The 23,173-nt window shown below is 49.5% G+C and overlaps 1 protein-coding gene across 13 annotated transcripts in view; it reads left to right on the top strand.

Annotated features, from left to right (window-relative positions):
• The window catches only part of PI4KB (phosphatidylinositol 4-kinase beta), a 29,166-nt gene extending 6,134 nt beyond the window's left edge, over positions 1-23,032 (top strand). For 3 of the 13 annotated variants that reach the window (XM_033415538.2, XM_033415539.2, XM_033415541.2), the window contains 12 exons: positions 1,107-1,222; positions 1,814-2,750; positions 7,336-7,380; positions 9,800-10,027; positions 11,399-11,626; positions 13,285-13,394; positions 13,983-14,087; positions 14,502-14,625; positions 15,572-15,837; positions 20,584-20,716; positions 20,961-21,081; positions 22,137-23,032. In XM_033415538.2, the coding sequence (XP_033271429.1) occupies positions 1,182-1,222; positions 1,814-2,750; positions 7,336-7,380; positions 9,800-10,027; positions 11,399-11,626; positions 13,285-13,394; positions 13,983-14,087; positions 14,502-14,625; positions 15,572-15,837; positions 20,584-20,716; positions 20,961-21,081; positions 22,137-22,318 (2,520 nt within the window). In that variant the 5' untranslated portion in view covers positions 1,107-1,181 and the 3' untranslated portion in view covers positions 22,319-23,032. Of the gene's footprint in view, positions 1-1,106; positions 2,751-7,335; positions 7,381-9,799; positions 10,028-11,398; positions 11,627-13,284; positions 13,395-13,982; positions 14,088-14,501; positions 14,626-15,571; positions 15,838-20,583; positions 20,717-20,941; positions 21,082-22,136 lie in introns of those variants that run through there. The other 10 variants (XM_033415546.2, XM_033415543.2, XM_004285197.4 and 7 more) reach the window with 7 other exon arrangements.
• Positions 23,033-23,173: the final 141 nt, after the last annotated feature.

Consider the following 23,173-nt stretch of genomic DNA (forward strand, 5'->3'; position numbering starts at 1 on the left):
GATGCTTTCTGAGAACTTGAGTTCCCCATCTGTCTTCCTGCAAAACTTTAGTGGTTGACTGCTGGGAGTCAGGGAGCTGTACTATATAATGTTGGGCAAATGAAGGTAACCTTGAGTCTTAACATTTCAGAGGTGCAAGAAGAGGCACTGGAAGAGTGGCAGTGGAAACATGGGCTTTGCAGAGTGACTAGAGAATCTGTATCTTGAGCCTTCTTCCACTTACCCAAAGTATATGCAACCAGGTTCACTAGTGTCAAAGCTGATGTCACTATCAGTTGGAAATTACCTGCATTCCAGCTCCACAGTTGCTTCTGCCTTTCTCTTGCTCATGCTCTTGAGTGTGTCTTAGATTCCCTCTATTTGTATTTTTGTGAAAAGGCCTCTGAGTCCATTGCTGACTACAGCCAGACTCCGGAGCTGGGTTGATCTGACATTAACAGTGTGCCTCTCCCAGTCCTTGCTTTGAAGTTTCCTCCTCTTCTGCACTGATTCTCCTGATTTGGATTTGGTGAGGCTCTGAAGAATCATTCTAGAACAGCAATGGCTTTTATCAACAGTGTTCTCTCGCTGACTTTCCTTCTGAGAGTCCCTCCAGAGAGGGATTCTTGGTTATGTGATTCCTGCCCCTCCCTGTTCTTTGGACTTTCTAGACACATGAGTCCCAGCCTGATATCTTTTTGCCTTCTCACAGCCCCTTCAGTTCTTGGGGTGTATGTATGAGAATGGGGAAAGTAGTGTTGGGATAATTGTTTTGGAAGAGTCTCAAGTAACGAGTATTAACTGCAATTCACTTCCCTTATAAACAACATGTGTGTGTGCACACGCATTGTTTACTAACCTTTTAGGTGATTAGGATTCAACTAGCATTTGTTAAGTACTGCTGTGCACCAGGGACTCTGTTAGATCCCTTTACACACATAAAGTTATTTATTCTACACAGCAACAATAAGAAGTAGGTATGTTTTTCCCATTTTGCAATTGAGGAAACTGAAACTTAGAAGATAATGTGGTTTGTATAAGTTTACACATCTCATAATGGCAGAGCCAGGATTTAGAGCCTCAGCCTATTTGACTCCAAGTTCAGGAGTTTTTCCACTCTCCTTCAGCTGCCACTGCACTTGAGAAAGGGAGAATGATGTCATGAAGTCAGACGAACAGAGAAACGGCACAGTTCAGCAGGGATGATGGTGGTTTTAGAGCTTTTTCTTCTCAGTGAAGCCTGGTATGGTATTTCTTGGGAACTTTGAGTCTAAAAGGGAAGGTAAGAAATTATCTGTAACTAGAAAAATACATGAAGATTTTAACACTAAATAAAGGTGAGATGTTCAGAACCAGTGTATGCAGTGTTATATGAGTAAGAAAATACAGTTCAAAGAGGAAAAGGAAAAGGTTATTGGCAGGCATTTAAAGGGAGATATGGAGATAGAAAAGCATTTGAAGAGTTGGGGACAAGGGAATTAAAACCAGAATTGCTTCCCAGTCTACCTGAAGAATTTGTAAACCTATATGAACAAAACACATATAAAGCAGCATTCTGCAAATACAAGTTAAGAATAAAGGCTAAGCTGAGTAACTAAGTGCAGAAGGAATGAAGAGTAATGTAGCAATCAGAAGTGGAGGGAGGTAGTCAGGGAAAGCTTCCTGGGAAGAGAGGACTTTTCATCTGATTTTGAATGAGTCCAGGAAGACATAAAGAGAGGAGGTGCCAGGGAAGGTTTCATGGCGAAGGGAAGACCTGAGGATGGCACCACTAACCAGTGTGTGTACGTGTCTCCCTTTCTGTTCCTTTCTCCCTCCCTCCTTCCTTCCGTAGCCTGGAAGCTCGAAGTCTGGCTGTGGCCATGGGGGACACGGTAGTGGAGCCTGCCCCGCTGAAGCCAACTTCTGAGCCCACTCCTGGCCCATCAGGGAACAATGGGGGCTCCTTGCTAAGTGTCATCACGGAGGGGGTCGGGGAACTATCAGTGATTGACCCTGAGGTGGCCCAGAAGGCCTGCCAGGAGGTGCTGGAGAAAGTCAAGCTTTTGCATGGAGGCGTGGCCATCTCTAGCAGAGGCACCCCACTGGAGTTGGTCAATGGGGATGGTGTGGACAGTGAGATCCGTTGCCTGGACGATCCACCCTCTCAGATAAGGGAGGAGGAAGATGAGATGGGGGCCACAGTGGCCTCGGGCACAGCCAAGGGAGCAAAAAGGCGGCGGCAGAACAACTCAGCTAAACAGTCTTGGCTGCTGAGGCTGTTTGAGTCGAAACTATTTGACATCTCCATGGCCATTTCATACCTGTATAACTCCAAGGAGCCTGGAGTGCAAGCGTACATCGGCAACCGGCTCTTCTGCTTTCGTAATGAGGACGTGGACTTCTATTTGCCCCAGTTGCTTAACATGTACATTCACATGGATGAGGACGTGGGTGATGCCATCAAGCCCTACATCGTCCACCGTTGCCGCCAGAGCATTAACTTTTCTCTCCAGTGTGCCCTGTTGCTGGGGGCCTACTCTTCAGACATGCACATTTCCACTCAACGACACTCCCGCGGGACCAAGCTCCGGAAGCTAATCCTCTCAGATGAGCTGAAGCCAGCTCACCGAAAGAGGGAGCTGCCCTCCTTGAGCCCAGCGCCTGACACAGGGCTGTCTCCCTCTAAAAGGACTCACCAGCGCTCTAAGTCAGATGCCACCGCCAGCATAAGTCTCAGCAGCAACCTGAAACGAACAGCCAGCAATCCTAAAGTGGAGAATGAGGATGAGGTAAAATTCCCGGGAGGGACAGGGGTAAGCAAGGTGGCATGGAGCCAGGATGTCTGACATAGGGTTCCTCTGTCCTTTTCTCTCCGTCCCTCTGTTTCATTTCACTGATAAAAGCATGGAATGTTAGAATGGAAAAAGACCTTAGAATTCATGTATTCCAACTGCCTCATTTTACAAAGGAAGAACTTGGAGACCCAGAGAGATAAAGTGACTTTCCTCAGGTCATATAGCTAACAGCAAGGCTGACACTCCTGACTCTGTCCAATGTGTTTTTACTGAACTGCACTTCCATTCTCTTACTGAGAACTGTGGCAGAGACCCTCCCCAGCCTGACTTGAAACCTGGGATATCTACCAGGACCTCTTAGAGCAGCAACCATGGGGGAGGAGAAGGGACCCTGTGTGTGAATTTTGTGTGTGCTGCGGGAGGGGAGATGTTAAGTAGAACCTCAGCTTCATTCTCCTAGCCACTCCTCCTCATAATCCCTCTCCCCCACTCCCTGAAGATCCTGCTGTTTGTTGACAGAAGGGTGAGGTTCATTCCCTATCATTGAGGCATCTGCAGAATGCCCTCCCACCTGCCTTTCCTTGGGGGAAAAGATGTCTTGTCTTTTTCCCATATCATTTGGGAGAAGCACAAAAGGAAGAGGGAAGCAGTCCTGGTAATAGAGTAAATCTTGGGCATACCCAGTGTCTAGTCAAGGACCTGAAACCTAAAGAAGAGAAAGCAGCAGTCAGGGTATCCCATTTAGGATATAGAGCAGGGATGAGATAAGCACATGAGTAGGTTATACCCACCTTTCATTCCATATCTGGACAGATAGCAGGGGAAGTTGCCCAGTGGACAACCAGTAGTATCAGTGACCTGATGTCCCAGCCAGACAATGGTGCCCCAGTCCCCACCCCCGACTCACCACCAGCCACGCTCCCATCCTGGCTGCCAGCCTAGCCTAGAAAAGAAGGGAGAAAAGAACGAGGAATTTGCGTTGTTGGAAAATGCATATAGTTGTGCTGGCATCTGCCTCTGTGGGGCACATAACCCACCCACGTTTTTGATACAATGGGACTTCTTTCAACTAGAGAGAGGTCAGAGTGACTAGGGAAGGGAAAAGACAAGAGCAGGGGAGACTACAGAGCCTGGTCTCTCTGGAAATTCGGTATTTTATTATGAGAATAATAGTGAAGCTAAAGGAACTAACATTTATTGAGCACTTACTACGCGCCAAGCATCATGTCAAATACTTTACACTTAATCCTCACAACAACCCTAAGAGACAGGTATTATTTTACTATTGAGGAAACAGCTTAGAGCGGTTAGATGATTTGCCCCAGGTCTCTCAACCAGTGCATATCAGACCAGGCCTCAGCTGTCAGAGTCCATATGGGGAAGAACAGCCTAGGCCTTAGCCATGAAGGTTTCCACATCCATGCACAGGCAGAGCCCAAGTGTTCTCAGAACCAGAAGAGACCATTTTCATTTCTGGTTGAGCTTGGCAGGGCAGCCCAGGGTCATGAAGGGAGGCTGTTGCACAGCAAGAAGAATCATCCAGAGCCGGTGGGACTAAGGTCGTGAAGTGTTTGGGAGCTCCTCCTCTTGGGGCATCAGAGGGAGCCTGTATCAGTATGAGTGGGAGCAGCTGCAAGTGAATCCCTTGGTGCCTCTTGGCTTTTCTCTGCAGGCATTTTGTAATTCTCATCTTAGGACCAGAAAAACTGAGGCCTCTGGCTTTTCTTACTCTGTGTTGGTCCTCAGTCCCTCTTCCTTGCATCTAACTCCTGCCTAGGATGGGATTTGGGGTGATGCTGAGACACAGTTATTCTGTGAGTGCTTAAATCCTCTAGGTTGGCTTCTCCAGCTGCCATTCTTCCCAACCTGGCTCCTTTATCTTGGGTCAGTAGATCCAGGAAAGGAAGGAGATACCACGTCCCCAGGCACTCCCATGTTATCTGATGCTGGCAGAAAGAGACATCTGAATCCACTGTGTCTCCTCAGGAAATGTGAGAGTGAGAGTCACCAGGAGTCTAAGCATTGGAGTCTTCAGCACAGAGGTCTCTCCAAACCCCTTTGGCATTTTGAGGATACATCTTTCAAGGCCTTTGTCTCCCAAATACCAAGGGAATTGTTTTTCTTTCTTTCTAATACTCCTTCTCCCCATCATGCAACATTTATTCACTCAACATACAGCTCTTGAGCTTGTATACTGTGTGGAGCCCTGCACTAGAGGCAGTGGAGGATGTAGGATGAAATGCTGTCTTTCACTCCAGGAACTTACAAGGGAGTATGGAGATCGCATTAACTAGGAAATTGTTTACTTTGTGGCTCTTGATTTTGTATCCTGAAACTTCACTGAATTTATTAGTTCTAACAGTTTCTTGGTGGAGCTTGTGACTCTCTTGAAATGTTGATTCCTGCATATGAGGAGGAAGTATACAGCTTCCTAAAACAAAACATAATTATCTCAGGTCTGAGCAGAGACTCCAGAAGGAGAGACACACCGCTCCCCATCTCTTGCTTTCCTGTGGGTTCAGAGTTTAATCCTACTTTCCTGCCACCCGTAGGGAAGCTCAGGAGGGTGAAGAGAGGCCTCAAAGCAAAGGCCCAGGTGCTCATACAAGTCTCTTCCTGCCTGGGGTATCCCTACAGAGTTCTTCTCTGCCCAGATCTCACAGAAGGTTGTTTTCTTTTAATGAGGGATCCTTTACACTCTCCCCTGCATTCAGAGGGCTCTAGCACTGATTCCTTCCATCCCCCACCATTCTCCACCCTTCCAAGCCCACTCCTTCAAAGCAGTTTCTATCAGCCTAGTCAGGGAACTCTGTTCAGGCAGTTTTGCAGTTGTAACCAAATGGTAAATATTCTGGCATAGGGTTGGGGGTGCAGGGGGCAGTAATTTAGCTGCTAGCCCCGCACCCCACATAATGACACTTGTAGATCAGCTTTGTCTTCTCAGGGCTATAACCTTTGTACAGAGAAATATGCTGCGTATCACACTGTAAGCCCCAGCAGGCCTTTCAGCCTAATAGAGTGTGATGTCAGCTTCTTGGCCTCAAGCTTTTCTCCTTGGAGCTGACTCAGTTTGAGTGACTCAAGCCTACAGAGTAGGAGAGAGGAGCAGGTCATGATATAACTCCCTTCCCCCAAGGCTGTTAATGAGTCAGGACCGTCCTGTCTGTAGGAGAGTCAGCTGGAGCGTGGCTCATGGAACGAATATCCTGCCTGCTGTTCCTTCCCCACCCAGCTCATGAGTAAAAGTTGAACCAGTAAGTCACCATAGCCTCTAGCATCCTCGCCTCAATTCTCCCTCCCACCCCTGCCCAAAGCAGTTGTTGCCTTGGGAGAGTGTTCAGCTTGGCTTCTGCCTCAAAGTGCCCCTCTCCCTAGGTTCTTCAAAGAAAGACCTGACTAGAGGACCTCCAGCTAGAATAGAACTTAAACCGTGGAATTGAATTAAGTAGTTGCTTGAAACGCGGATTGCAGAGTAGCTCAGTGACCACTGCCCTCCTGCCCTGGGAGTTCCTTGGACTTTGTCTCTCAAGTCCAGGCTGCACATTTGTGTACATGTATTGCCCCTTGCTGCACATTTGTGTACACGTATTGCCCCTTCTTCCTGCTCTGGGAGACCTTCGTGGACAACGCAGGATGGGCCTGTGCACGAGCTGCAGCAGAGCCGCTGAATGAGCTTCAGTACCAGCCCTTTCCCCTGTTTTGCTTAGAGACACCAGTAAGACATAGGAATGGGGTGAGGTTTTAGCTAAATCCCCTGGGCTGGGACTAGGACAGCTGCTGCTGCTCAGCTACTCAGCTTTCTCAGATGGATTCAGCTGGTACCTGGCTCCCCAACTTATGTCAAAAAAATTGTAATTTATTGAGTATCATGTGAAATACCCTGATAGGAAGCCTACAGAAGTTTGGTAGGTAAGAAAGTTATTCATCCTTAACTCCCAGCAGCATCTAGCCCAGAAGTTTCATGCTCATGGGTCCATGGTATCCCTTGTCACATGATTGAAGGTTGGGATTAGGTTTCCCAGGGTGATGATGAGGCTGATTAGAGAGGAGATGTACCTGGCACTGAAAGTTTAGCTCTTCTGCTTCCTCCTTGACGTTTCCAAGAAGCTGGAGGAACATGGGATTTCCAGCGTGGGGGCCATGAAGCTTGTTAAATTCAGTCTCTCGATGGTGGTCTCCATGGAGAAGGGGTTGGTTGAGAGCATGTGAGTGGATGAAGAGAAAGCAGGGAAGCTTGGCAGTGCGGTTACCTCCCTGAGGGATCCAGCTTTAGGATTTGTCCCAGAAGGAAGACTTGTGCAGGCAAGAATAGAAGGGAAGAAAGTGAAAAGCAGAGGACGGTGTCTCTTCACCCCTCCTGACCTCAAGGTTTGCACTAGCTTTCCAGCATCTTCCACAAGTGTCAAGATTCTGGGCAAGTGGCATTTGTGGGTTGACTTTCTTTCATTAAAGCGGAAAGGTAGAGAGCTACACAAGAGAAGCAGTTATGATCCAAGTTGGAGCTAAATTCTTTGCCTTTGTCTCTCTCCCTTCCCTCCCCGCCCCCTCCTTCTCCCCTTGCCCTCCGGCCCTTTCCCAGGAGCTCTCCTCCAGCACCGAGAGTATTGATATTTCATTCAGTTCCGTAAGTGGGGCCAGGCTGGGACTGGGTGGCAGGCTCCCCCCATGGCCGCATTTCCTCTCCGTCCCCAGGTCTTCTGAGTCCCCAGGCCAAGGCTGGAGTTAAAAGGTGCCTTTTCTTCCTGGGACATCAGCTCCTCCCTCCCAGACCTGGAGGAGCCCCCTGCTGTTTATTGCCAGTGCTCTGAGCCCAGGCTGAGTGGGGCTCAGCTGATCCTTCTCCCAGAGACAGCTGGGATGCAGTGCAACTCAGCCCCCAGCTCCTGGGTCTCTAGAGCAAACAGCTGGGAGAGAGGTAGAATTTATCCCTGGATTGGAGCCAAAAACTGCTTGGCAGGAAACCCTGAGGATCCTGTTTCTCCCACCCAGAACCCTTTCCCCATGGCTTGTGCCATCAGACCATCAAATACTTATTCAGTGTCTTCCAAATGCTAGGCCCTGTGCTGGGTGAGCTGACCCGAAAAGCAAACAGGATTTGGCCTGAAGGAAAGTTTTGCCTCCCCACAGCCAGTTTTCTTTTCAACTTCAACCACATTTCTTCCAGGTCTGAGTTCTTCCCTTTCCCAGCTCACTGCCCATGATGTTCCTTAATTCTCATTCTCCTTTCTTGTTCCCTCTGAACTAACCCCTGACCCTCTGGTCCCACAGGGTCTCGGACCTTGTTGCTGGGCAGAGACGTGAGAGGAAATGCTGGACCCTCTGGGAGTTTGGATGATTTTTTTACACTTTATTTTTGATTTGTCTACCCAATCAGTTTGTTCTGTGCTGATCCCCTTTCAGTCATGATTGTGGCAGTGCCTCTCTCTCAAGGCCTGGGGTCATATTTCCAACATGCTGATGTGACTTAGGGGCCCCTGACCCAAATGCTGAATTGAGGATGGGAAGGAATTCTGTTGTTTCTAATCTGAGATAACTATGAATTGTTTGGGGTGGAGGGTCCTTGGGACCATGACCATTTGCCACCTGAGTGGATGGATTAGGAGATAAGGATGAACAAAGGAGTGAGTCTCCAAATTTCCTTTTCCTTTCTTTCTCTTTCTCTATTAAGCCCCTGGGATATTTCCAGGGACCACAGAGGTCTAGTTCTATTGTCTTCCTGTCTTTATCTCTGTTCAACCCTGCCTCCCAAAGCATTCCTGACTGATTCAGACACCCTGTTTTTCATTATTGTATGGGGACCTGAGCCAGCCCCCTGTGGGGTAGAGGCTGAGAGATGAGCTGTCCCTTTGAACCCTGGCTCTGTGCACATGCAGAGGTGGGCATGGTACTGCCCAGCTTTCAAAAGAAGTTCTTTTTTTGCAGTGTGAGGGAGTGAGGGTAGAAATTCTCACTCAGGAAACTAAGCAAGACAGAGAGGGAGAGAAGCCTGGTGAGTGAAATACTACTGTTTCTATAAGTGGATGAGATAACTGTTCTTATCTAGGTGAGGAGAGATGGAACGGGGTGGCTATCCTGATAAAATGCCCGTACGGTAGAAGGACTTAGGGTGGGAAAAGAGCCCTTCTTCCCGTCTAGCTGAGTCCATCTTTTTCCCCATCCCCACCTTACTCCCCAGACTGACTTTGCCCTTTCTGAGAATGAAGTGTCCAACGTGAGCAGCCAGTTTCACAGGAGGGAGCTAATATGGGGAGCCTAGTCCCTGAGAGGTAGGGGAAGAGGATCCAAGGAGGATTCACTGAAAAAGACAGGTCTTCAGGGCCATCATCAGGGGCTGAAAGGAGCTATTGTTTTCTCCACCCACCTGCCCACCCGTACCTCCCTCCATCTGCTTTTCCTTTCCCCATTGATCATTCCCTCATTAGTGCAAAGTCAGCTCATCCTTCCCTCATCCCCTGCATGTGCATTGACCCTTTGTGAGAGATTGTGGAGTGGACAGGGGGATGCCGTTGAAAGTATCAAAAGTCACTTATGGATTGAGTCCTCCTTTGAAAGGGGAAATACTGACTCGCTGTTCCCCTCCTTAGCCTTGTGGGCCCTGGCGGAGACCCAGCCCAAGCATCCAGGTGGGGAGAGGGACTGCCTCATTCTTGAGATGGGTGAAGCACTTCAGGTGTAAGCAGCATTTCTCTCTGGGTCCCTGGCTAACCTCTCTGGATGTCATCCCCCCACCCATCTTGAAGCCTTGGGACAGTTGCTCAGAAACTCAAGTCCAAGAGAAGAGGGGTGCACCTGGTGACCTGGATTCACACATCACCCCCTTACCCTCAAGAACTAGCCTGTGGAGAAGGACTGTGCTGGCTTTTCCACCTGTTCCCAATTCAAGTTGACAGGGGTGGGTGGGATCTCCTACAAGGGCCTAAAGGTAGCTCCTTCCCTGGAGTTCTAGAGACACTGAGACTCCTGCCCTGCATGGCCAGGAGTGACTGGGCCACTTTTTTCTATGGTTTCTTCACCATCTTTTACTTCACCCCAACCCCCTGTAGCCCGTCAGACTGGCTCCCGAGCGAGAATTCATCAAGTCCCTGATGGCGATTGGCAAGCGGCTGGCCACGCTCCCCACCAAGGAACAGAAAACACAGCGGCTGATCTCAGAGCTCTCCCTGCTCAACCATAAGCTCCCTGCCCGAGTCTGGCTGCCCACTGCTGCCTTTGACCACCACGTGGTCCGCGTGCCCCACACCCAGGCTGTTGTCCTCAACTCTAAGGACAAGGTAGGTGGGCTCTGGCCCAAACCATACCCCTCATCTGACTCTACTCCTGTCGTTGTCCAGGGTGTGTGTATGTGCCCAGGGGTGCCCCACCAGCATCCTAGACTCCCTCCGTAGCCCACGTGCACGTGTCAGCCTTGACTTCACCTGAGTACTGTTGTGATTCCGAGGGCCCTCCTGTCCCCCTTCTTGGGCTTTGTTTTTCTGGATCAAAGAGGCCTGATCTTTTCAGCTTGCCTCTTGCCATGTCTCAGGAGAGAGCTGCTCTCCTCCCCTCCTCACAGTCCTTTTGGTAGCTTTTCTCCAGCCCTTCTATAACTCTTAGGCTTTCCAGGTACAGCAACAATGAGAGTAGAGAAATCTTTGTTTCTAAGACCTTTTCTGATCACAGTGGGCAGGGAGAAGGAGAGAATTAGCTAAATTAGTCTGCTGGTTGAAATGAGCACTAATGGTTCAGATTTTTTTCCCAGAAGACGTATTGAAGATTAGAATCCTGCTTGGAATGGTGCCCAACTTTTTCCCAGTCTTTTTGTCTGTTTTTAGGACAAGCCCACAGAGGCATTCAGGCCTCTCTGAATGGGTGGTAATTGATGGTTTGGAATGGTTTTGCCAGGGTGCTTCATCTATACATTTTGAAGCTCAGCTGAAACATTTTAAAGACCTGTGTACTCTCTCAGCCAAATTCTTTTTTTTTTTAAGACAGTGATGTTAACAGTTTTATTTTAAAGTATCAATATTTGCATGACACTAGAAAGTATATACTTTGGCAACTAACTTCCCATGAAAAACTTTAGCTGTCAACTTAAAACTGAGGGGATACATGATTTTTCAAAATACTTTTAGGAAGTACATAAGCAGAATAGTGTGTGGACCACTGCTTTACGAGACTGTGTCCTGATCAGTTTGGAGGACACCTCTTGTAGTAGAACCACCTGGGGAAGGTGGATGCCTTTTTAAAAATGCAGATTCCTGGGCTCCAGCCCCAGACTGAGTTACTAGATTTGGGTTGGGCCCCAAGTAAGTCAGTTTTCAACATGCACCCCAGGTGGTTCTCATGCAAACCAACATTTAAGAAGCACTTCAGGGGAAAAAACTAGTATTTTACAGTAGTTCAGCCATGGCTGAAGAGGGAAACACCTCAGGTATGTTTTTAATTAAGGAGAGAACTGAAAGACGCTAAGAATTGGAGCTCACAAAGTAGCAGCACCCATAGGATAAGTTCCTGCCCTAAATATGGCATTCCTGGTGTCAGGGGACTGATGGACTCAGGTTGGAGCAGTAGTGGGCAGCAGGAAGAACCGTGTTAGCAGAGTTGAGGTTTGGGGGGAACAGTGGTGGAGGTAAGCTGCAAATACTGTTCTCACTTACCCGCAGGCTCCCTACCTGATCTATGTGGAAGTCCTCGAATGTGAAAACTTCGACACCACCAACGTCCCTGCCCGGATCCCGGAGAACCGAATTCGTAGCACCCGGTCTGTAGAGAACCTGCCCGAATGCGGCATCACCCACGAGCAGCGGGCAGGCAGCTTCAGCACTGTGCCCAACTATGACAACGATGATGAGGCCTGGTCGGTGGATGACATAGGCGAGCTGCAGGTGGAGGTGAGGGAGCTCCAAGGGCACAGCACCTATTCTGGAACTTTCAATGTATTTGAGACAACACAACACACCCTGAGGCAGGCTGAAGCAAGTACCCAAATGAGTGCCATAGGTAGTGACAGGTGTGAGAGGGGACAGCTCTGAACAGCTCTGGTCTGGAACAGATTCAGGTGGAGCTCATTTTCCTGCAAGAAGAATTTAGGCTTACTGTAAGAAGGAACTTCTAAGCCCAGGGGAGTGTGAAAATTTTAATCAAAATATACATTGAACACCTGCGATATAAAGTTGTCTTAGGAACGCAGAGAAGAATCATTCATACATTCATTCATTCAAGAAATGTTTATGGAGGGCCTTTGTGCCGGCCCTGAGTGCTGTGTGCTAGTAAACAAGGCTTGGCCCCTGCCTGCAAGGGGCTTATGACCTAACAGGAGAGAGAACAAGGCCAGTCAGCAGGTAGATGTAGTGTGGTGTGATCCAGGTTGTGCTGGAGAGGATGGGGTATCATGGGAGCACCTGAGAGTGGAGGTAGCACTTATTCCAGACTTGGGATTGGACACGCCCCGAAAGATTTCTTGGAGGAAATAATATCTCAGCTGAGGCCTGAAGGTAGGTAGGAATTAGTTGTACAGAGTATTCCAGGCAGAGGAGACAGCAAGTGCAAAGACTGGAAGACATGAGAGAGCTTGGCCCATTTTAAGAATAGAAAGAAATTTTGTGTGGCTGTGATGTGTGGTCATGAGATGAGGAGGTGGTGAAGAATGAGACTGGAGAGGCCGTCATGGGCCAGATTGTAAGAAGGATCCTGTAAGCTGTGGAAAGAAACTTGGATTTTGTTCTGGGGTTGTAGGGATCCAGAGCAGGATTTTATTAGAGCTGTAGCACAGCCGGATTTCACTTTGTGGAAAGGCAGACTCTCCACTTGAGCTTACAGTCCAAATGGGGAGACTGGATGCAGACATTTAAGAAAAAAATCTATGTATAAGATACACAACAAGGCAGTGTGCAGTAAGTGATCAATGGGGTTAAGGAGAAATGCACTTGTACAAAGGAAAGAGTAAAGAAGGGACTTGATATGGACCTTGGGGTCTGGTAGAATATTTTATAGTTAGAGAGAGATGGGGAGATAAGACTGAATGACTTAGGTTGAAGAAATTGCTCAAAGGAACCTAGCGTGGAGAGGGTCTTTTCTGGACCCTAAGGGAGAATGCATCCCTGGCCTTGGGGAGCTCTCAATATAAGGCTGAAAGTTCAGCTTTCTGTGATGGTCATGGCAGTGGTTTGCAAACTTGAGTGCGTTAGAAGTCTTCCGGAGAACTTGTTAGAAATTCAGACTTCCAGATCCCATTCCCAGTAATTCTAATTCAGATTGATGGTGGGATTTGGGAATCTACGTTTTAGCAGCATTCCAGGTAATTCTGATGGAGGTAGTTGACACATTGAAAAACACTGCTAGAGGATCTGTGTGTGGGGGGGGCCTAGGCAGTTTGGGGTCCAAGTGGTCAGGATGGTGCATAACCAGGGGAGGCTTTTTGGAGCAGGGTTTGGAAGGGAGGGCTGATCGTGTCTTGGAGATGGCAGCACGCAGGGTGATCTGAGGAGGAGGTGAAAGAGGCAACCCCTGTGCTCAGCGCTTCTGACCTGCAGTCCCCTGCTCTCCCCAGCTCCCTGAAGTGCACACCAACAGCTGTGACAACATCTCCCAGTTCTCCGTGGACAGCATCACCAGCCAGGAGAGCAAGGAGCCTGTGTTCATTGCAGCAGGCGACATCCGGTATGGCCAGACCATGTTGCCCGTCGTTTTTCATCCCTCTCTTAGGCACTGCCTTCCTCTTTGTCCCCTTCCTCTCTGTCAGCCTGTATCTTTCCCTCTTCTCTCTCCTTACTCTGTCCATGTCCTGAGACCACCAAACTTGAGGCATTGAAGGTGTGGGTTGAGAAATTACTGAGCTACTACAGAAAGAAGTTACATTTTAAAAGGACTCCAAAGGAATGAAAGCACCAGAGGAAGGAATTACAACAGCGTTTCCCAGAGTGGGTCTGAGGACACACGTGTCAGAATCCAGGGAGAGGGAGGAGATCTTGTTGGAAATGCAGATGCGGGAGCCACACCTGTTCTGAATGCAGAATGTTGGTAGGAGAATGGGCAGGGCCTGGTAATCTGCATTGAACATGATTACAAACCACCAGGTTAGCAAAAAGATATCAGTGGTGTGTTTCCTTCCATGAGTCTCTCTCAGCCCAGGTTTCTATCTCTGTGTGCCCAGAATCAAGGAAACAGTGCAGGAAATGCTGGCATAGACAGGGACATGAGGATCTGGGGTATCTCCTCCAAGCAAATGATATAGTTTCTTCCTGTTAGACGGCGCCTTTCGGAGCAGCTGGCTCACACCCCCACAGCCTTCAAACGAGACCCAGAAGACCCTTCTGCAGTTGCTCTCAAAGAGCCCTGGCAGGAGAAAGTGCGGTGAGTTGGGTGGGGTCCACCATCCATACTGTCTCTCAGCCCAACACCCGGTGGCAAAATCCATCAGGCCCCCAGGCGGCAGTCTGAGTCCTTACCTTGTGAGGAGTTTGATTTGGATTTTTTTTTTTTTTTTTTTTTTTTGCGATATGCGGGCCTCTCACTGCTGTGGCCTCTCCCGTTGCGGAGCACAGGCTCCGGACGTGCAGGCCCAGCGGCCATGGCTCACGGAGCCAGCGGCTCCACGGCATGTGGGATCTTCCCAGGCCGGGGCACAAACCCATGTGCCCTGCATCGGCAGGCGGACTCTCAACCACTGCGCCACCAGGGAAGCCCTGATTTGGATTTTTGATAGAAGCCGTGTCTCTGTCCTCAACCTGGCATCACCCTTTGACACCTTTTTGCTTTTCTTCACAGGCGCATTAGAGAAGGCTCCCCCTATGGCCATCTCCCCAATTGGCGGCTCCTGTCAGTCATTGTCAAGTGTGGGGATGACCTTCGGCAGGAGCTGCTGGCCTTCCAGGTGTTGAAGCAACTGCAGGTAAGAGAAGGGAGGGAGAAAGAAGGGAAACTCAGCCCACGTGCAGCCCACCTGAGGTGATCACGCAGGTCCTTCTGCAGGGAGCTCCACTGGAGACCATCTTCCTGCCCAGGTCTGAGTTAGATTTACGTTAAACTAAGCTGGTGCTCCTACCAGGAAGTACAGCCCCGGGAGCAGCTCCACAGCGACCTCTTGTGGCCCTTTTGTGACTGGCACCTGTTCTAATCACTGATGGGAACTCCCAACTGATTTGCAGCAAGTGGGTTGCAGTGGGCTGAGATGTCAATCCCTGACCCCCAGGTTAGTTGCCTACAAGCAACTTCACCTGTTTAATCAGTTCTTTATATAAATATTTTCATTTTCTGGAGAAACTTTCTCTGACCCTAAATCCTTTTTGGTCTTTATCCCTGTTCTTTCAACTTGGGTTAATAGATCCCACTCACCCAGCTTGGGAGGTGACAGCGAGGTTTCCTATTCTCCCTCCCTTTTTTGGATATCTCTCTGTGAGATACCTTTTCCTACATGCCACCCTGTGTCTTGTCACACCCTGGACTTCCTTTCAAAACTTCCTGGTTCTGGGCTTCCCTGGTGGCGCAGTGGTTGAGAGTCCGCCTGCCGATGCAGGGGACACGGGTTCATGCCCCGGTCTGAGAAGATCCCACATGCCGTGGAGCGGCTGGGCCCATGAGCCATGGCCGCTGAGCCTGCGCGTCCGGAGCCTGTGCTCCACAACGGGAGAGGCCACAACAGTGAGAGGCCCGCGTAACACACACACACAAAAAAAAAAACTTCCTGGTTCTCAGTGGGATCAGGGGGTTTTACTCACTTGCTGGCCTAGAATTCAAGGCCACTAAAGATGGGAACTGTCCAAGGTTGGGGACAGAGGGGATTTTAGCCTCCTACCCCCATTTAGAGAGAGTCACAATGCCTCTGTGTTTCCTCACAGTCCATTTGGGAACAGGAGCGAGTCCCCCTGTGGATCAAGCCATACAAGATTCTTGTGATTTCGGCCGACAGTGGCATGATTGAACCAGTGGTCAATGCTGTGTCTATCCACCAGGTGAAGAAACAGTCACAGCTCTCCTTGCTCGATTACTTCCTGCAGGAGCATGGCAGTTACACTACTGAGGCATTCCTCAGTGCCCAGCGCAATTTTGTGCAGAGTTGTGCTGGCTACTGCTTGGTCTGCTACCTGCTGCAAGTCAAGGACAGGTAGGTGAATTCCTGTCCCTTGTCCTAACCTTTTCTTCAGGGTTCCCTCTGTCCCTTCATTTATTCGTCATGACCTTCCATTGCCAAAATGTAAAGATGAAACAAACAACATATTTTAAGCAGAGACAGACACGTTCATATGCCATTAAGGCTAGGAGGCAGACTGACAAGTACCAGGGTAAGGGCCAAAGAAGTGAAGGATTTATGGGAGGAGCAAGGGTTTGAGCAAGCAGGGTTTTGAAGGACGAATGAGAATGAGGACAGAGAAAGCTGTGGGGGAAGGATGTCCCAGGCAGAGGAGACCGCTCGAGGTGATTAAAGCTTGGGCCACACTGCATGGCACAGTAGTAGCAGTGATGTCAGATAAGTTGAGGCCAGATTAGTGGGGCCTTCATTATGAGGCTGAGGAGTTTTATTCTGCAGGCAGAGGGAATGCCATGATCCAGTCTGTGTTGAGTGAATGTGCCCTTTGGCACTGTGGATGAGGTTGGATGTAAGTGGGCCTTTGCAGTGAAGCTAGAGGTAGTGAGGCCTGGCCTGAGGGCAGTGGTGGTGACTGATGGCAGAAAGGAGCAGATGGATGTGAGACACATGGTGGACACAGAGTTGAAACTCCCAGCCCTAAATGCTCCTCCTTGTTCCAACATATGATTTCCAAAACTCTTACATATCTGTTGTTTTGCCCAGAGCTGTCGTTTCTCTCGATATCATGTGACCTTTATGAAGCTCAACTTCGCATGTAGATGAACAACGTACCGTATAAAGATAATTACACCCTTGAGGCTCTGCCTTTTAAGACAGTCTCCAGACAGTGACTCAGGGTCAATACCTAGAATGCTCCTGTGAGTTGTGCCTCTCCGAGGGCATAGGGCAGCTGTCCTGGGAAAGCACTAATTCAGTGGCCTGTGCTTCCAGTGACACGGCAGCACCTTAAGATCAGCTAAACAGAAACGCTTATCAGAAATCTAGCATCTATTAAGTGCCTGTGATGGCCTAACATTCTTTTTTTTTTTAATTGAAGTATAGTTGATTTGCAATATTATGTTAGTTTCAGGTGTATAGCAAAGTGATTCAGGTATACACACACACACACACACACACACACACACACACACACACACATATTCTTTTTCAGATTCTTTTCCATTATAGGTTTATACAAGATATTGACTACACTTCCCTGTGCTATACAGTAAATCCTTGTTGTTTATTTTATTATTATTTTTTTTTAATTAATTTATTTTATTATTTAGCTGCATTGGGTCCTCATTGCTGCGTGCGGGCTTTCTTTTAGTTGCAGCGAGCAGGGGCTACTCTTCACTGCAGTGTGTGGGCTTCTCAATGCAGTGGCTTCTCTTGTTGCAGAGCATGGGCTCTAGGTGCGTGGGCTTCAGTAGTTGTGGCACGGGGGCTCAGTAGTTGTGGCAGGCAGGCTCTAGAGCACAGGCTCAGTAGTTGTGGCGCACGGGCTTAGTTGCTTCCGCGGCATGTGGGATCTTCCCGGACCAGGGCTCGAACACGTATCCCCTGCATTGGCAGGTGGATTTTTTTTTTTTTTTTTTTGCGGTACGTGGGCCTCTCACTGTTGTGGCCTGTCCCGTTGCGGAGCACAGGCTCCGGACGCGCAGGCTCAGTGGCCATGGCTCACGGGCCCAGCCGCTCCACGGCATGTGGGATCTTCCCGGACCAGGGCACGAACCTGTGTCCCCTGCATCGGCAGGCGGACTCTCAACCACTGCACCACCAGGAAGCCCGGCAGGCGGATTCTTAACCACTGCACCACCAGGGAAGCCCCTGTTTATTTTATGTATGGTAGTGTGTATCTGTTAATCCCATACCTCTAATTTATTGCCCCCTTCCCCTTTGGTAATCATAAATTTGTTTTCTGTGTCTGTGAGTCTGTTTCTGTTTTGTGAATAAGTTCATTTGTATTAGTTTTTTAGATTCCACATAGAAGTGATACCACATAATAGTTGTCTTTCTGACTGACTTCATTTAGTATGATGATCTCTAGGTCCATCCCTGTTGCGGCAGATGGCATTATTTCATTCTTTTTTGTGGCTGAGTAATATTCCAGTGTGTGTGTGTGTGTGTGTGTGTGTGTGTGTGTGTGTACACATACACACCACATCGTAAATAATGCTGCAGTGAACATTGAGGTGCATGTATCTTTTCTTTTTATTTATTTATTTATTTATTTATTTTTGGCTGCGTTGGGCCTTCGTTGCTGAGCATGGGCTTTCTCTAGTTGCTGCAAGCGAGGGCTACTCTTCGTTGCAGTGCATGGGCTTCTCACTGCGGTGGCTTCTCTTGTTGTGGAGCATGGGGTCTAGGCATGTGAGTTTAAGTAGTTGTGGCTCACCACCTCTAGAGCTCAGGCTCAGTAGTTGTGGCGCACGGGCTTAGTTGCTCCGCGGCATGTGGGATCTTCCCGGACTAGGGCTTGAACCCGTGTCCCGTTCATTGGCAGCCAGATTCTTAACCACTGCACAACCAGGGAAGTCCAGTGCATGTATCTTTTCTAATTAGAGTTTTTGTCTTTTCCAGATACAGCCCAGGAGGGGGATTGCTGGATCATATGATAACTCTAATTTTAGGGGTTTTTTTTTTTATAGTTTTATTTTATTTTATTATTTACTTATTTTTGGCTGTGTTGGGTCTTCTTTGCTGCACACGGGCTTTCTCTAGTTGTGGTGAGTGGGGGCTGCTCTTCGCTGCGGTGCACGTGCTTCTCATTGTGGTGGCTTCTCTTTGTTGTGGAACACGGCCTCTAGGGTGTGCGGACTTCAGTAGTTGTGGCACACAGGCTCAGTAGTTGTGGCGTGCAGGGTCAGTAGTTGTGGCGCACAGGCTTAGTTGCTCTGCGGCCTGTGGGATCTTCCTGGACCAGGGATTGAACCCGTGTCCCCTGCTTTGGCAGGCAGATTCTTAACCACTGTGCCACCAGGGAAGTCCTAATTTTAGTTTTTTAAGGAGCCTCCATACTGTTTTCCATAGTGGCTCCACCAGTTTACATTCCCTTTTCTCCACACCCTCTCCAGCATTTATTATTTGTAGACTTTTTGATGATGGCCATTCTGACTGGTATGAGGTGTTACCTCATTTTGGTTTTGATTTGCATTTCTCTAATAATTAGCAGTGTTGAGCATCTTTTCACAGGCCTGTTTGGCCTGACATTCTTATGTTGAAACCAGATGAAAATGCTGTCAGACAGGTGTTTCCTCAGGGGGGAAATAAGGGTCAGGGAACTTTCAGAACCTGTGCTCCTTCCACCCTGCCAGCCTTACAGATAAAGCCAGCAGAGGCTTTGCATTTGAGGACTGAGGGAAACGTCATTATTTATAAGGAATCTGGTTGCAAGCTTTAGACTGTCCCTAAAGAGTCAGCATTTGGAACCCAGGGCCCAGAAAGCCTGGAGCCTGAACCCTTGGGTTGAGTAAGTGGAGGCAGAGAAGCAGGTGCTAGTCAGGCCTCTGGGCTTTTCCTTAGGAGACTAATATATTTGGAAGATGGGAGTCCCCTTTAAAAGGGGGAGAGGGGGACAGGCAGCTGGTAAACCTTTCATAACTCAAAAAAGAGTAGATGTAGTCAAGTAATGAATGGACTCATCCACTGGAGAGAAGTGGCAGCAGTGAAGGGGGCCCCAAGCTGGAAGCAGTTGCAGGTCTCCTTAACTGCTTCAGAATGAGTACCCCGTAGCTTTGCGGCTGGAGCTAACTCCACTTAAGGAGAGAGAGAAACTGCCTCTCACTGGCCTGGGACCTTGGACAAGTAAGTCAGTTTTCCTCTCAGGGCCTCTGTTTTCTCACTTCTCACCTGTAAAATAAGAATCTGGACTAGGACATCTAGAACTTTCTGGCTTTCAAGATTGTGTGTGTTGCTAAATTTGTCATGCTTTCCCAGAGGGGGAAGGACTCAGGTGGGACTGGGTTCTCCCTCTGTCCCGTCTTTTGGCCAGTCAGACCAACCCCAGAGAAGGTGGCTTCAGACCGTGAGCTCTTAGCCTAACAAAGCCTCTGTTGACACTGAGGAGGTCCGTTATGGGCCAGGCCTCACATGCTTTGCATGTTAATTGTTCCTCTTTCGACTGGCCATTCATGTGGGAATCACAGAGACCTAGGATTTATCTGCCTTTAACTGTTCTTCCAGCAGCTAGCCTGTAGGAATTGCCTCCTGAGAATTTTTTTACATAAGTGGTTTTACCAGATAGTTAAAACTGAAGCCCCAGACTATTTCACATTTAAACTTCACTCAGCCTGGGATCTCTGCTCCCTTCCGGTGGGGTGGGGCTTCTGATCTGCAATGGGCCGATAGGAATTACAAACAGAACACAGGTAACTAGGTTGTGACTGGAGGCCTCCCCCTAAGCCAAGTGCTTGGCCTCTGTAAAGGCTGGTTGGAGGGCACAGGCCTTCTTTCCTAGCTTCCCAGTTCTCTGCTAGATTGGGATTGGCTTGGGTGCTTAGAATCACAATTACTGGGAAATTTGGATAATCTTAACCTATTTGATTAAGCTGTTAATGATAGCGAATGAGACCCCACAGCCTTTGTTAGCAGTTTACTTTTCTGATTTCCTTTCTTCTCACTGCTAGCTTTGGCTTCTAGAGGGTTGGACCCAGAGTTATAGGCAGCAGGAAACATGGCAGGGCCCTTGCCTGGTGTCATGTGGCCAGTGTGTTGCAGCTTGAAGCTCCCACCTCAGTGGGACTTACTACTGCCTCTTCCTCTCCTCTGCCCCCTCCTCAGACACAATGGGAATATCCTGTTGGACGCAGAAGGCCACATCATCCACATCGACTTTGGCTTCATCCTGTCCAGCTCACCCCGAAACCTGGGCTTTGAGACATCAGCCTTTAAGCTGACCACAGAGTTTGTAGACGTGAGTCAGGAAGGAGAGGTGTCTCACTGTGTTCTTTCTGTCGTGGGATGGGGAGCTGATGGGCTCCCCACAAATGGGGACAAACAGAACAGAAATGGCAATAAGTCAGGGTGAGGTTGGATGTCCTGGGAGGCTTCCTGCTTGATAAGAGTTGGGGAAGTAACGGAGTTTGGCACGTTTGCCCAAGGGAGGAAGTTCTGACACTGAGCCCCTTTGCGCACACAGCTCTCTCCTCTCCTCCCAGGTGATGGGCGGCCTGGATGGCGACATGTTCAACTACTACAAGATGCTGATGCTGCAGGGGCTGATTGCTGCTCGGAAACACATGGATAAGGTGGTGCAGATCGTGGAGATCATGCAGCAAGGTGGGGCTAGGGAGAAGCCAGGCGTTTGGCGATAGGGCGGTACCCATAGTGCCCTGCGAGTCCCACTTACGTTGGGGCCCTGGGGCATGGAACCTCCAGAAAGTTGATTACACCTCAAGACTGGGGGCGGGGCCTCCCAGAGCGTTTCCGGCTCTGATCCGGTGCCCTGTTTCACCTTCGGCACATTCCTCCTGATTCCTGACAGACCTAGTCCTGGGGGTGGGAGGGCGAGGCAGCAGAAACTACCTCCTAGGTGCATTCAGGGAAAGAACAGTCCCATCTCCAGCCTCCTGGTCCCTTCTCATCTCCCCACCCCTTGCTTAACTTTCATCACTCGGCTCTTCACCAACTCAGGTGTTTGCAGTCATTGGCCTTTGACCTCTGATTGCCCTCTCCTCAGACCTCTTCCCTGTCCCGACACTCAGCCCTTCTGCTCTGAGCCGAGACGGGTTCCTCTCTCATCTTTATCTACTTTCACTGCTGTTTCCTCACGGCCTTGCCATCTAGTCTTTTGTCCAGGATCCCTGGGCCCTCGTCCCCATTCCCTCAAGGCTGTGGTGTCCACCCGGTCTGAGCTGCCAGTATCCTCCTCCCCATCCCTGCCCCCACCCCACAGGCTGTCGCTGTTGCTCAGGAGCATCCCCGTCTGGCCCCGTGATGACGGTGGCCCAGGTCATCTGTGAGTGTCAGACGTAGCATAGGCAGAGGCCTGCAAGCAGATAAGTGCCCAGTTCAGGGCCCATTCCCTAGACGCTTCCCAGCCTTCCCTCTGGGTCCTAAGTCTGCTCCCTCCGCCCTTACTGGGGGAGATGTGTTGACCCTCTACCCTCGTGCCCTCACCTAGAGGGGCTTAGGATTGTGGGATAAAGAAGGGCCTCCTGCCAATTCTCCCTTCTCTGCCCAAGCAGAACTGCATCCACACTGTCAGGGATCTCTCTGAGGTGGGAGGGAAGGGGCACCTTAGATAGCCCGGCTCTGCACTGGCTGTGGCGGCTGTTAGCACTGCCGCTCCCTCGTTTCCATCTGTGACCCTCTTCCCTTGCTGCTGCCCCCAGGTTCTCAGCTTCCTTGCTTCCATGGCTCCAGTACCATCCGCAACCTCAAGGAGAGGTTCCACATGAGCATGACTGAGGAGCAGCTCCAGCTGCTGGTGGAGCAGATGGTGGACGGCAGCATGCGGTCTATCACCACCAAACTCTACGATGGCTTCCAGTACCTCACCAACGGCATCATGTGACATCCTCCTCCTCAGGCCCCGGAGCAGTGGGGGATTCAGGGGACCCTCCCTGGGAAGGCCCTTGTCAGAGAAACCCTAAACCAGGAAGCCCCACCCACCCAGCCATCCACCAAGGGAAATGGAAGGCAAGAAATACAGAGGATCATGTGGTAACTGTAGAGCTTGCCGGGGGGTTGGGAGAACCAGCCGTGGGGTCCAGACTTGCTGGGGCTTCCCTGCCACCCCCCACCAGCTGTGTCAGTATTACCACCTGACAGACTCCAGGGCTCACTGCTCTCCAGAGAACAGAAGTGATAAATGTGAGGGACACTGGGGCCTTTCTTCTCCTCACTAGGGTTCGAGAGGTTCTTTCCGCAGGCCATCCTCTTAATGTGTCCTGGGTCCCAGGAAGGAGAAAAGAGTAGGTTCTTGGTACTAAGGACTTGATCCTGTGGTTGGCCTTTGGCCATGCTGCTGCCCAACTCTGTCACCTCCCAGGGACTGACCCCTAGCCCGAGTTCCCCTTGGTAGGTGGGCTTTGGCATAGGGTCCTGCACTTGCTGAGGTTCCCCATCTCAGGAGTGAGGAAGGGAAGAATCACAGCCCCTCCAGTCTGAGGGTATTGGCCTAGCTGTGGGGAATTCCTTGCCCTTATCCTTTCCCCACACCCAGGGAAATAGCTCTCAATTTTTTATTTTTAATTTTTGTTTGAAATAAAGTCCTTAGTTAGCCATCTGTGTCATTTCTGAGTTGTATTTTTTTTCAGGGGTAGGGAGTGAACAGATGCCTCTGTCCAGGATACAAAAGGCACCACACAGAACGAAGTGGAGGAAGATTGCTTTTTCCCTGCCTGTCTCAGTCAATACCACCACTTCC

Source organism: Orcinus orca, chromosome 1, assembly GCF_937001465.1.
Source record: "Orcinus orca chromosome 1, mOrcOrc1.1, whole genome shotgun sequence".
NCBI classification, from domain to species: Eukaryota; Metazoa; Chordata; class Mammalia; order Artiodactyla; family Delphinidae; genus Orcinus; species Orcinus orca.